General features: G+C 42.5%; 3 protein-coding genes across 3 annotated transcripts; 2 read left to right on the forward strand and 1 right to left on the reverse strand.

Moving 5' to 3' along the window:
* Nucleotides 1-6184: 6184 nt before the first annotated feature.
* On the forward strand, nt 6185-7012 carry LOC308408487 (histone H4-like; the record flags this gene model as incomplete). The annotated part of the gene is made up of 2 exons (XM_080900749.1): nt 6185-6226; nt 6725-7012. 2 exons carry the CDS (start codon nt 6185-6187, stop codon nt 7010-7012), a joined length of 330 nt encoding a protein of 109 aa, XP_080756875.1.
* A 1635-nt stretch (nt 7013-8647) lies between these two features.
* On the reverse strand, nt 8648-9432 carry LOC308404761 (histone H3.2). Its single transcript, XM_080894962.1, has one exon. It carries the CDS (start codon nt 9379-9381, stop codon nt 8971-8973), a length of 411 nt encoding a protein of 136 aa, XP_080751088.1. The 5' UTR covers nt 9382-9432; the 3' UTR covers nt 8648-8970.
* A 234-nt stretch (nt 9433-9666) lies between these two features.
* On the forward strand, nt 9667-10641 carry LOC308405847 (zinc finger matrin-type protein 2-like). Its single transcript, XM_080896606.1, has one exon. It carries the CDS (start codon nt 9728-9730, stop codon nt 10385-10387), a length of 660 nt encoding a protein of 219 aa, XP_080752732.1. The 5' UTR covers nt 9667-9727; the 3' UTR covers nt 10388-10641.
* The last annotated feature ends 3974 nt before the right edge of the window (nt 10642-14615 follow it).

The following is a 14615-nucleotide window of genomic DNA, read 5'->3' on the forward strand; positions in this document are numbered from 1 at the left end:
AATTCTGTTGACTGTAACTTGTGGATGCTTCTGATCACCTGTAGCTTCACAGTTTCCTGAAAGTGGTCCATTGATGGTCCAGCCAAGCCTTGTTCTTACGGCATACGGTCCTCCATCAACACTACACACCACTTCCAGAGGTTCCAAGGCTTTGGGAATGTTTGTTCCAATCTGAAGTTCTATTCCTGCATTTATTTGAGGCAAGGTTATGCGTTTTAAATGTGCCCATCCTTCAATATCTCCTGGTGTTGTAATATTTCCTTTATGTACAGGCATGGATTCCTGTGTGTACACTTTTGGCAGTTCCAGAAATTCGTCACCACAAAGAGCGGCAACCTCCAGTCCTGATAAAGTGTTGCTGCTCACAATTCTTTCCTGGCCCATGGTTCTGAGGAGGATGTTTCCTTTCCTTCCCCCAAGGTGAAGTCTGCGCATCAGACTCTCAGTGCAGAAAACTGCTGATTATTTTTCATTTCCATTTCCGCAGGCTTAGGTGTACTCTCCACAACTTGCATAGTGGTGGCAAAGCTTGTTCCTTTATTTCCAGGTCTGCCTTGATACTTGGCTTTACTCATTCCTTTTCAAATTCAAATTTTATTTGTCACGTACACAGTCATACACAGTACGATATGTAGTGAAATGCTTGGACAACTGCTCGTGACCTAAAGAAAACAAAAAAGGAAAAGGCTATGAATAAGATAGGAAATAAATATGAAAAATTAAAAAGGGTAAATTTAACTAGGAAGCAATAAAATATAAATTAAGGTTAAAAATGAAATAACTGTACAACACAAATTAGAATGAAGGGTAAATTTAACTGGGAAAGAATAAGATAAAATATATAAATTAAAGTTGAAAATAAAATAACTGTACAACAAAATACACAATATAGAACTATATAAGAATGTATGAAGAAATATAAATAAATATATACACAATAACAGCAGCTGTACAAGTATTAACTAGAAATGAAGAATATAATGTCCAGTGTTGTGCAATCCACATTATGTCTTCTGCAGTGCAAATATGCTTAAAGTGATTTAAGTGATGAAGTGAAAAACAATGTCCAGAATGTCCAGTGTGTGTGTAAGAACCATATGTGTGGGTCAGTACTGTGTGGTGGTGTGATTGAGAGACCGTATCGCCTGCGGGAAGAAGCTCCTCCTCAGTCTCTGTGTGTTGGTCTTCAGGGAGCGGAATCGCTTCCCTGACCTCAACAGAGAGAACAGTCCGTTGTTGGGATGGCTGAGGTCCTTCACGATCTTCCTGGCCTTGGTCCAGCACCGCCTGCTGTAGATTGAGTGCAGGTCAGATTTTGTTGATAAAGAAAGCGGAGAATCTTGAATATTACCGAATACAGGATCAGTTAATATTCTTATTTGCTTCTCCAAAAAGTCTGCAACATCCATAAATTTGGCTCTTCTTTTATGCCTTTCTTGCAGGTCACAAACATGGCTTCTCCATTTGTCCCTAAATTTATACGGCAATTTTTTAATAATGTTCCTCAGCATCCCTGAGGAACAAACTGTAGTTCTGAAGAGCTTTTACTTCCTCTGTTTTAATTGATGGCCATGAAAGTGCCTTGTCCAGATATGCAGCTGCGACCTTCTGTTCATCGCCATAGTGCTCCTTTAACAGTGATTTGGCCTTGCGATAACCACGATCTGAGTTCATTTGTTGACAGCTTCTCACCAATTCCTTTGCATGGCCTCTTGTGTACTGTTCCAAAAAATATAAACGATCGCTGTTATTTTTCGTATTGCACTCAGCTGCATTCTCAAATGCTTTAATAAATGAATAATATTGAAATGGATCTCCATCAAAATGAGGTATTTCTCTCTTTGGTAAAGAAAAGAGGCTTTGTTGTTGGATTAAGAGTGTTGTTATTTCATTTTGTTTAGTCATTATTCCAATAACATGATTTTGTGGTTCCAGTTCCACCATACCATTTGTATGACAGTCATTTTGTCCATTTGCATCAGATGGGTTTGAAGGAATAACTGAATATTGTCGAGGATGCTTATTTTGAGAAGATTCAGTCAGCACGGCTTGTTGCATGACACATTCCTGGGTTTTATCTTTTCTCCTGTTTTGAGTTTCAGCATTAGTCAATGAATTTTGCTTTGCAGAAATGTGAGGTATAAATTCCAATGCATCAACATTAAGAGTTTGTTTAGATCTTTCACTGGAAATGTATGAATTCATTCCATCTGAAACTTTTAAAGATCCTTTTTTGCTTGTTATACTTTGAGCTTTAAGGACATTTAGTGTAGCCATTTTTCCAGCAATTTCAGTGTCCAATTTTAGCCTTTCCTTTCTTTTACGAAGACGTTCCTCCTTTTCTTCCAGTACATGTTTCTCATCCAATAATTTCTGCTTTATCATTAAAGCTGCCAACTCTGCCTCAGCTTTCATACGAACAGATGAAGTTGAAGATCTTGATGAAGAAGTTTTGTCGCTTTCAATATTTGAAACACTATCACTTGGCTTGATATCATCCTCCACTTCTGTCTCAGTATTTGATGCAACATTGTTTTCCAATAAATTGATTTGCTTTGGACAAACAGCAGGATTTGGTTCTCTTTGATTTATCCAGTTTTGAATTTCATTTAAAAACACATTGGTGTATTTCATGATGCTTGAAAACCATTCCTCTTGTTTTATTACTTCTTCCTCTGGCACCAAAGACAACACCTCAACATGTGAACTTGAAGCCTTTTCGCACAGTGCCTTTAAATCCACCAAATACTGCTTAATTTGAGAAAGATTTTCATTGTGTTGCATGAGCGCTTTCATTTTTTGTATTAGTCCTTTCATTTTATTGACATATATTTTGCATTCATTTTGTAATTTTTCGATTTTATTCAACAATGCCTTTCCAGTCATTTTTCTTTCTCTCTTTCCCCCCAAATCATTAGAGGAACAATCATCACCACCTGTTTGACTCATGATTTTCCCGTTTGTTTGTTCGATTTTTTATTTATTTATTTATTTAATCTTCAGTGATCATCCATTAAAACATATATCCACTGGAAGCCACAATAGACTTTGACCATAAAATCCTTTCAACGTAACGGCACTTTAATTGTCCATTTGAACGTCATCCAAGCAGCATAATTAATAAGACGCAGCGCAGACATCATTCCAAGAGCGCAGCCAAAAACGTTGCACATTTAACCAACATTCATTCCATTCAGTGTCTCCTCTTGAACATCTCAGCGCTAATGCAATGTGGCTTCCTTTTCCACAACCAGACATGCACAGGTATTCTTACCTGCGCTCCTCAGAATTGCGTCAGGTGTGTCGGTGCTGCTGGGCTCACTCATTCAGATGCGCTGCACTTACTTGGCGTCTTTCAGGTTCCTTGATCTGATTTCTTTGATCCTGCTTGCGGCTTGGTTCTCAAGAATGCCGTTTTATGTTGACTAAAGATGTAGCGACTTCCACAGTCGCTAGAGGCCGGGGATGGAGCCTGCCTATTTGCCTGACGCGCTGTCAACTTTACGCAATAATGCCAGAGGTGGAATTGTTTGCTTGTTTATTAAAGTGCTTTGAGAGTTTACAGAGTAATGTCATCGGCTCCTGATTCAGACTCTTACAACGTCACAGGCTCTAATATAACGAAGCGAAACATGTTGTGCAGCGGTCAACAAAAACTACGGCTACCCAGCCCTCCTCTCTGTCAAAATCAAAACCCAGTGAATGACAGACTGACAACGCCCATTTATGTCACCGCTAGCACCCACGTGACTCCCATAACAACCAAACAAATAAAAACCCGGTGATCATCAAAATTCAATACATTCAATTATGGCTCCTACGAATATGGTTACGAAAGAGAATGATAGGATTGCTAGTACGATATTCAAAGAGTCCAGGGAAGGCAAACTACTTACACAAATATGTAATGACGCATCTCTTAGGGATTTATATAGGATCTTAAATCCTCAGACAATTCATTTTACAAGGTTTGACTCATTCTCTAGGATTTATATATCTTCCGAGATTGTAGCTTTAAGATATAATGATTTCGTAACTTTGTGTGGCACTGACCCCCCTTCCACTTATTGGAAATTAAATACGAGCTGTCTAAGTGACGGGGCACTAGTTTTGGAATTAAAGGTAGAAATTGAGAAAGTTTTGCAACTTAAAAAACTCACAACATCTGATGTACAATTGTGGGAGATACTGAAAGAACGGATGCGAAACTTTTTAAAATTTAAATGTACAGAAATAAATTATGCAAAAAATATAAAGTATAACGAACAAGTAAATCAATATATATCGTTGAAGAATAAAAAATTTAGAAAAGAGGATGAAGAGAACAAGATTGAAGAACTTATAAAGTCAGTATTGAAAAAGTAAACAATGAAATATTATTTAACATACAAAAATCTATGGGAGGTATAAATGGTAATAAAGATTATATGATTGGTGCTAACCAAAAGAAACGTAATAATGATTTCATTTCTTCTATAAGAGATGAGGGAGGAAACTCCTTTGTAAAAGAAGTAGATAAAAGGCGAGTTATCAGAAGGCTATGTGCCCATATGTTCTCTCCGTTATCTACAAAAACAAGTGCAGCAAAATACCTGTTAAGTAAAATAGAGCCTCTGGACTCCATCCAATATACCCCACTTTTAGGAAATATTACTAAAGAGGAGGTAGAATGTGCGATCAGTCAGTTAAACATAAACAAAACCCCTGGTTTAGATGGGCTTCCGTCCGAATTTTATAAAATAGTTGTGAATGAAATATCCGAATTTTTAGCTACTGTTTTTAATGAAGGCATGCATGAGGGAACTTTGGGTGATTCCTTTTATAATGGATTAATGTGTTTGCTATATAAGAAAGGGGAAAGAGATAATATAAATAATTATAGACAATTGACAATAATGAATGTTGATTATAAAATATTTGCTAAAATAATTATGAATAGGTTTGAAGAGGTATTAGATAAAATTATAGAAAAAGAGCAAACATGTGCAATAAGAGGTCGTCTGATGTGGGATAACTTATGTACTCTGCGTGAAATAATTTATAGTAGAAAAGATACAGAATTTTTTATATTAAGTCTCGACCAAAGGAAAGCCTTTGATTACATCTCCCACTCTTATTTGTGGGAAGTAATGAAAGCATATAATATGCCTGAAACCTTCATCTCTATGATTAAAGTATTATATAAAAAATCCCTTGTCCAGATAAAAGTAAACGGCAGACTGACCGAACCCTTCCGTGTCGAATGTGGAGTGAAAGAAGGATGTCCTATATGTTCTAGCAATAAATCCGTTACTTAAAACAATCAATAGTGATAGCCGTTTTACTGGATACGCCCTAAATGACACCTACAAGGTGACTGCCCTTGCTTATGCGGATGATGTCTCTGTAATTATTAAAGATCAAAAGGAGCTACCAATACTTAAGGATTTGCTAACAAAATACGAACAAGCTTCTGGTGCTAAGCTAAACCAGGAAAAGACGAAGGAGTTTGGTTAGGACTAAACTTAAAATAACCTGTAATTGCTTTAAAAATTAACAAGGAGATGACGATTTTAGGTATTTGGATTACTAAAAATGATCCATGTCTTTTGAATTGGAAAAAGAAAGAGAGTGAAATAGAAAACGAAGTAGCTGAATGGGACAATAAAAATACAAACTATAAAGCGCGTGTGAATATTGCGAAAACACACGTAGTCTCAAAGTTGTTGTTTCTGGCTACTGTCTTTTCCCCTCCTCACAAAACTGTTATTAAATTAAGTAAATTGTGTACCAACTTGATTTGGGGGACAAACCGCGAAGTAACACAGAGGAAATTAATGTATAAAGGAAAAGAAAATGGAGGATTAGGAGCGCCAGATCTTAGCATTATTTTGATGATTCCTTTTCTAAAAAATGTATATGGCGCATTTGAGCGGAGCACCCACTGGATCCAAGGGAAGAAAGCTTTGTGGAAAAAAATGAAAGGGGGAGCCCGAACGGGAGTGCCATACTTTAAACTTGTGTTTGGGGATCTTGTGGATCAGTGGAAATTGGATGGCTTAAATATTTTACAATTAAACTCAAAACAGATATAAAATAAAATCAATCTAAAAAAAATGAAGGTATGATACAATATAAGGCTGTGGAAAAAGAAGAAAATCAGAAAATAGTTAAAAACATATATGACAAAGTAATATCCGAGAACATGAGAGATACAGTGTGGCTTATCTCTGTCGGACGTCTCCCAGTAAGAGCTGTGGTTCTGTGGAGTTGCTTCGTTACTACTAAGAAATGCCCTATGGAGAATTGTGATGAAGACGAAACTCTTGATCATCTTTTGATATCGTGTTACAGGACGGTTGAAATAAGAAGGAGGATGGAAAAACTAGGTTTTAATATTGAAAATAATATAAAATCAGTAAGATACGGTTTGTTTAAAGAAAAGATGAGTGAAAATAAAAGAAGATTGTTTTGGCTGGCGATGTGCGTTATAAATGTACACATATGGAAAACAAGGGCTAAAGGTGTTATAGAACAAAAAGTGTTAAGTAGTTTCACCGTATGTAAAAACATTGTAACTGAGCTGAGAAGAAGAAAAACGAGAGATATGAAATTAGGAAATGACTTGCCGTGGGAGCTTTTATTATTGTAATATGTAAAATAAGATGCGAATAATTTGTGCATGGTGCTTGTATTATGTGTAATTGTGAATTTTGATATTTAAATAAAGTGATTTAAAAAAAAGAAAAGAAAGGGTGGCAAAGGACTCGGTAAAGGAGGCGCAAAGCGTCACCGTAAAGTTCTCCGTGATAACATCCTGGGCATCACTAAACCGGCCATCCGCCGTCTGGCTCGCCGTGGCGGAGTGAAGCGTATCTCCGGTCTGATCTACGAGGAGACCCGCGGTGTGCTCAAGGTGTTCCTGGAGAACGTCATCCGTGACGCCGTCACCTACACTGAGCACGCTAAGAGGAAGACTGTGACCGCCATGGATGTAGTGTACGCTCTGAAGAGGCAGGGCCGCACTCTGTAAGCAAGTGTACTCTCAGAGGTTGTGAGTGGCTCTTAAAAGATCCGTTAGTTGGTTGAGGACAGTCGCTGGATTTTCTTTAGCTTTCTCAGTCTTCTTGGCCTGGATGTTGGGCAGCACACCACCCTGAGCTATCGTCACTCAGCCCAGCAGCTTGTTCAGCTCTTCGTCGCTGCGGATGGCCAGCTGCAGGTGGCGGGGGACGATCCTGCCTACATATGCTATTCTACGTGCTTTTAAACCATTTAAAATTACAGCTCATAGTTTTATATGTAACTTATATAATGCTAAATTACTATTAAACAAACAGACAAGTATTTTAGACTTTAGTTTACTTCAGCCATATTCCATATAAAAATAGAGCCATAACAAAAGAATATGACTTTACGGACTTAACAACATTACTTCAGTTATAGTACACCAACATCTGTTATATTTTGGCACTAAGGGAACACTGAATGACCTGGTGGTTTTTGTCCATAAAACTACTCATCTAAGATTATCGCAAAGTAAAAGATCTCTCAGCAAAACTATGCAATATTTTAGGCACTACTTCCCCGATCAAATCAGTCAGCTGGGATTTTTTTTCTTCTAAACATGAACTACAGTTACAGAAACAGACATGGACTACTGGTGCCCCACACAACAACTCAATGTCCACTATGTGAAGCAGCCAAACACATGCCTTCTCCTCTCGGTAACCGAGATAAACTGGTGGCATATTGGTTTTACATATTTACTGTCCAGTCTCTCCTGGTGGACATGGCATACAGCAGCATTGTTTAATCTCATTTGAGTCATTGTTACTATGTGCATATTAGTATTGTACAGCACTTTAAAAACACACCTGGTAGACCAAAGTGCTATATAAATAAATAAATGATGATGATGATTGTTGACCTTAGCCATGTTTTTAGTCTTGTGAGAGCACTGAAGCTTCTTTCAGCCTCAGCCGAGGATACTGGGATGACTGAAAGCAGCCCGACAATTGTCACGATAATAAATACTAGTTAATCTATAACAGGGGCAGATCTAGAGAAATTTTTTAAGGTGGCAAAGAAATTAAATGTTGTGGCAAAATCAAAGCCTTTTTTCCCCCAAACACATGCAGGTGGTTACATATGGTTTAAATTATTTTTTGGAAAACAATCACATTGTCACATGCTTAAATTACACAATGTCAGAAATCTACATTGTCATGAACAAAAATTGAAACCTAATTTTTCATGATTTCTTGGATTAACCCACTGAGATCTGCAATACAACCGGCCATTTTTGACTCCTTTTGAGTTTACGTTTGTATTTCACCCTCAAATTGTTTCATTTTATTTTTTTCCCCTTGCCTTGTTTGGTGTCATTCTTTTCAGCTCAACTGGATTTAGTGGTTTTTCCTCACTGACATACTGCATTAGTATTACTGAAATCACATGGATCTTAAAATCCTAGTAGTATTTTTTACAATAAAGAACAAAAAACAAACAAAAAAAAAAAAAAAAAAACAACGACATGTTGAGTAAATGTTTATAACTTGAAATGCAAATATAGGTTTAATATAAATATGACATTCTTGAGTCACCAACATTAGACATAAGTTTAACAGCCTCCGTAAACTAATAGCCTGGCTTGAGGCTGCTGTTTTCTCTGACAGTTCAATCAAAATTAGAAATGCTACTCTGGGAGACTGAGAACTTAATAGTAAATGGTCTGTATTTGTATAGTGCTTTATTTAGTCCTTAAGGACCCCAAAGCGCTTTACACTACATTCAGTCATCCACCCAGTCACACACATTAAGACACTTATGATGAATTCAACGTTGATGCCAACTGTAGTTTCTAGTATAGAAACAGCAAAAACATTTAAGTGCGAATACGACATTAATATAAAAAGAATAAAGGAGCGAGCTCTTGATAGGAGTGAAGTGGCTCTGAAAAGAGCCGTTGTTGGTAGGAGAGCGTGCAGCTTAAGCTCTCTCTCCGCGGATGCGGCGAGCCAGCTGGATGTCTTTGGGCATGATGGTGACCCTTTTGGCGTGGATGGCGCACAGGTTGGTGTCCTCGAAGAGTCCGACCAGGTAAGCCTCGCTGGCCTCCTGCAGAGCCATGACAGCAGAGCTCTGGAAGCGCAGGTCGGTCTTGAAGTCCTGAGCGATCTCGCGGACCAGGCGCTGGAAGGGCAGCTTGCGGATCAGCAGCTCGGTAGATTTCTGGTAACGGCGGATTTCTCGCAGAGCCACGGTACCGGGCCTATAACGGTGAGGTTTCTTGACGCCTCCGGTGGCCGGAGCGCTCTTACGAGCAGCCTTGGTGGCCAGCTGCTTCCTGGGGGCTTTGCCGCCAGTAGACTTGCGAGCGGTCTGCTTGGTTCTTGCCATTCTTCGTCTCTTTTCTTTTAACTGTGCTAACAGCAGAAAATGTAGCAAACAGACGAGACTCGCTGCTCTTAAAGTGTGTGACTGGCTGTGACGCGGTGCCGCTCCGGCTCGTGATTGGTGAGGGGCTCCACGTGGTGCTCAGCACCGTTCAGAGGAGCACGGCCCCGCCTCAGTGTGTGCCTCTCATTGGAGAAAAGTGCATTGAATATGCGCGCTGCCGCAAGCCTCTCTGCGATTGGTGCGTGACGAAGCTGCGCGCGCTCTGCGGAAATATAAGCGAGGCTTTGAGCTGATCGGGCCACATTTTCTCTTAGTCTCGATACTACGAAGAAAAGAACCTGTCAAAATGAGTGGTTGCGGCAAGACCGGAGATTTTTTCCGGTCAAAAGTAAACAAGATGGCGTCAGGCAGCGGGTCGAGTAAAAACGACTTCCGTCGGAAATGGGACAAAGACGAGTACGAGAACCTCGCCCAGAAACGTCTGGTGGAGGAGAGGGAGTACGAGCGGCGAGATGGAAAAACTGCGCCGCCGGTCAAGCGGGACCTCCTGCATCACCGGGACTACAAGGTGGACTTGGAGTCCAAGCTGGGGAAGACCATCATCATCACCAAGACCACACCGCAGGCCGAGATGGGCGGGTATTACTGTAACGTGTGCGACTGTGTGGTCAAAGACTCCATCAACTTCCTGGATCACATCAACGGCAAAAAACATCAGAGGAACCTGGGCATGTCGATGTGGGTGGAGCGCTCGTCTCTTGATCAGGTGAAGAAGAGATTCGAGGTGAACAAGAAGAAGTTGGAGGAGAAGCAGAAGGAGTACAACTTCGAGGAGCGCGTGAAGGAGCTGCGGGAGGAGGAGGAGGAGAAGGCGAAGGTGTACAAGAAGGAGAAGCAGAAGGAGCGGAAGCGACGGGCGGAGGAGGACGTGGACTTCGAGGAGGACGAAGAGATGGCGGCAGTGATGGGCTTCTCTGGCTTCGGCTCGTCCAAGAAGAGCCACTGAAGCTCCGCCTCTCTCAGGCAGGAAGCAGGTTTCTGCCCCGCCCTCTCTACATCAGGCGGAGGTTCGGACTTAGGCGGAGTGGCATTAATGTGGCTAGTTAATAGGTATGCCCTCATTGTCATCTGTTGTGATTTTATTTTGAAAGGATGCTTCCTGTTATGCTGCAGAGTGCACGCGAGAGTTCAATAAACAAAGTCACCTTTTGGTGTGATGTTCCGGTGAAAGCCAATGCACCACGTGTGATTATTCCTCCGTCTAGACAATATAAGTATCTTCAATATTCATGCAGATTCCGCTGGGAGACCCGTCTCTGCTAACAGGTTATGGGCCCAGGAAAACATTGAAGCTACGCCAGGGGAAAGTTTACCACCAGAAAAGTCGCAAAGTACAGCGTGTTCGGTGAGGACTAGCATGCTAAGTTAGCACCATGAGTAAGCGTGCTGGTGAACCCAGTGGCCGATGGGCAAGGTTGGTTTTTGACGGAGATGAGGAGAATTATGAACTTTGGGAGACAAAATTTTTGGGACATCTTAGATTACAAGGTCTAAAAGACACAATATTGAAAAGTGATGAGGACGACGATAAGAATGCCCAGGCCTTTGCAGAGTTAATACAGTTCCTGGATGATAAGAGTTTATCGCTCGTGATGAGAGAAGCTGCCGATGATGGACGCGAGGCACTGAAAATTAAGAGATTATTATGCGGGAAAAGGTAAATCAGGAATTATCAGCCTTTATACTGAACTGACTTCTCTGAAGAAAGCAAGCACTGAGAGCGTCACGGAGTACATCATACGTGCAGAGACATTTATTACAGCCCTGAGAAATGCTGGAGAGACACTTAGTGATGGTCTGCTTGTAGCGATGGTGTTAAAAGGTTTACCAGAAACATTTAAACCTTTTTCTGTTCACATTACGCAAAGTGAATCAGAAATCAAGTTTGCAGAATTTAAAACAAAACTCCGCAGCTATGAGGACACTGAGAAAATGCGCTTAGTGGAACAAGAGGATAACATCATGAAGGCGAGAGTGGAACCCAGCGCGAGACCAGCAGCAGCTGCTAATGACCACAGGAGAGACATGTCAGACATAGTCTGTTTTAAGTGTGGCCAGCGGGGACACAAGGCCAGAGCATGCTGCTACAAACAATGGTGCGGTCACTGTAGGAGCAACACCCATCGAGAGTCGACTTGCAGGAGACGACAACGGAATGATGAAGCACGCATAGCCTCGGAGGAGGGCGGCAACGCAGAGAGCGACGACACCTATGTCTTCCGGATGAGCGATGACTACGAGGAACCTCAACAGCGACAGGACATCAGGACGAAAGGCCTGATGGTGGATACTGGCGCAACATCACACATCCTGAATGATAAAACAGCGTTCAAGAAATTTAATGACGACTTCCAGCCGGGAACACACTGTGTGGAATTAGCTGATGGCACCAGGTGTAAAGGAGTGGCTGAAGGCAGAGGAGATGCAGAGGTGTGCTTGATTGACAGCAGAGGGAGACAGTGTAAAACAACACTGAAAGACGCTCTATGCATTCCCTCATTTCCACAGAATATCTTCTCTGTGAGAGCGGCCACCACGAACGGAGCCACTATCATCTTTAAGAAAGGAAGGAACGTCCTTCAACACAGAGACGGTACAAAGTTCTACATCCATGAGCACAACAGACTTTATTACCTTGAGACTGTAAGTGAGTATGATGATAAGTGTAATAATTGTTTTGATGTGCAGACATGGCACGAAATTTTGGGACATTGCAATCATAGTGACATTCTGAAGTTACAAAATGTGGTTGAAGGTATGAAAATCAAAGGGAAAACTGACAACCAAAGTTTGAAGGTTATGGGACTGCTGTGCTTTTGTGTTCACGGAAACATGGCTCAGCGACAGTGTCCCGGACCGCGCCATTCAGCTCGACCAGCTAACATGCTACCGTGCTGACAGAGTCATCGTCGCGGGAGGTAAGACCCGCGGGGGAGGACTTTGTGTTTACATCAATGATGCCTGGTGTCGCGATGCTGTTGCGGTCTGCAAACACTGCTCACCAGTGCTGGAGTTAATGGTTATTAAGTGCCGGCCATTCTATCTACCGAGGGAATATACAGCCATACTCCTGTGCGCTGTGTACATCCCTCCCTCCTCCAATGTCAACAACAGGAATGAGGCACTGAATGAACTGTACCAGCACATCAGTGAGCAGCAGACAGCCCATCCTGATGCTTTTCTCATCCTGGCTGGGGATTTCAATCATGCAGACTTAAAGTGCGTGTTTCCAAAAATGCAACAACACATAGACTTTCCAACAAGGGGAAATAACACACTGGACTTTGTTTACACCACCCAGAGAGGAGCTTACAAAGCTTTTCCCCTCCCCCACCTCGGCGCCTCAGACCATATCACTGTCATGCTAATGCCTGCTTACAGACCGCTCGTTAAAGTGACCAAACCGGTTCGTAAGCGGATACAAGTGTGGCCAGAGGGGTCTTCAGAGGCTCTACAGGACTGCTTTAATACTACAGACTGGAACATGTTTAAGCAGGCTGCCACCTATAACAACACCACTGACCTCCAGGAGTACGCAGAGACTGTTACTGCCTACATCAACAAGTGTATCGAGGATGTAACAGTCACGAAAACCATAACTGTCCGGGCCAATCAAAAACCATGGATGACAGGAGAGGTCTACAGGCTGCTGAAAGCTCGGAATGTTGCCTTCAGAGTTGGAGACGAGGCAAGCCTGAGGACAGCTAGGGCCAACCTTTCCCGTGGCATCAGAGAGGCTAAGAGACAGTACTCCAGGAAAATATCTCATCACTTCAAAGACAGCAGAGACTCACGGAGCCTGTGGCGAGGCATTCAGACCATCACAGATTACAAGCCCCCACCACAGACCTGTGATAGCACTATCCCCCTGCTGAACGAGCTGAACACTTTCTTTGCTCGCTTTGAAGTCCAAAACAGCACCACTGCACAGAAGACCCCACCCCCTCCTGGTGACCAGGTGATGACTCTGTCACCGGACAGCGTGAGGAGATCCCTCAGCAGGATCAATGCACGTAAAGCTCCGGGTCCTGACAACATTCCTGGTCGTGTACTGAGAGACTGTGCAGTGGAACTCACTGATGTCTTCACAGACATCTTCAACATATCACTCATCCAGGCTGTCGTCCCCACATGTTTTAAAGCCACCACAATCATTCCGGTTCCAAAAAAGTCCTCTCCCTCCTGCTTTAATGACTACCGTCCTGTTGCACTTACTCCCATCCTGATGAAGTGCTTCGAACGACTAGTCATGCAACACATCAAGACTGTCCTGCCCCCCTCCCTGGATCCCTTCCAGTTTGCCTATCGGCCCAACCGCTCAACCGATGATGCCATCTCCACTGCACTCCACTCGGCACTCACACACCTGGACAAAAATGACTCATATGTTCGAATGCTGTTCATAGATTTCAGTTCAGCATTCAACACCATAATCCCCCAACAGCTCATTCAAAAACTGGTCCAGCTGGGGCTCAACACCTCACTGTGCAACTGGCTGTTGGATTTCCTCACCGGAAGACCTCAAGCAGTACGGGTTGGCAGTAATACATCCAGCACCATCATTTTAAACACGGGGGCCCCGCAGGGATGTGTGCTGAGCCCCCTCCTCTTCACTCTGCTGACCCATGACTGCACTCCATCATACAGCTCCAACCTCTTCATCAAGTTTGCGGACGACACAACGGTGGTGGGTCTCATTAGCAACAGGGATGAGACCGACTACAGAAGTGAGGTGAGACGCCTGGCCACGTGGTGTGCTGACAACAATCTCTCTCTGAATGTGGAGAAGACGAAGGAGATTGTTGTGGACTTCAGGAGAATGCACACCCAACATGCTCCTCTGACCATTGACGGAGCGTCTGTGGAGAGAGTGAGCAGCACCAAGTTCTTGGGTGTGCACATCACAGAGGATCTCTCCTGGACGTACAACACCACAGCACTGGCCAAGAAATCACAGCAGCGTCTCTTCTTTCTCCGCAAACTAAGAAGAGCAGGAGCACCAGCCCCCATCATGTACACTTTCTACAGAGGCACCATCGAGAGCATCCTGTCGAGCTGCATCACTGTGTGGTTTGGAGCCTGCAATGCGTCCTGTCATAGGACCCTCCAACGCATAGTGAGAGCTGCAGAGAGGATCATTGGTGTCTCTCTCCCCTCCCTCCAGGACATTTACA

The sequence above is a fragment of the Rhamphochromis sp. 'chilingali' genome (genome assembly GCF_963969265.1).
Source record: "Rhamphochromis sp. 'chilingali' genome assembly, chromosome: 1".
In the NCBI taxonomy this organism is placed as follows: domain Eukaryota; kingdom Metazoa; phylum Chordata; class Actinopteri; order Cichliformes; family Cichlidae; genus Rhamphochromis; species Rhamphochromis sp. 'chilingali'.

What these genes read in the sequence shown, in the direction of transcription:
- LOC308404761 (XM_080894962.1), bottom strand. Translation starts at nt 9,381, where the DNA reads ATGGCAAGAACCAAGCAGACCGCTCGCAAGTCTACTGGCGGCAAAGCC.
- LOC308405847 (XM_080896606.1), top strand. Translation starts at nt 9,728, where the DNA reads ATGAGTGGTTGCGGCAAGACCGGAGATTTTTTCCGGTCAAAAGTAAAC.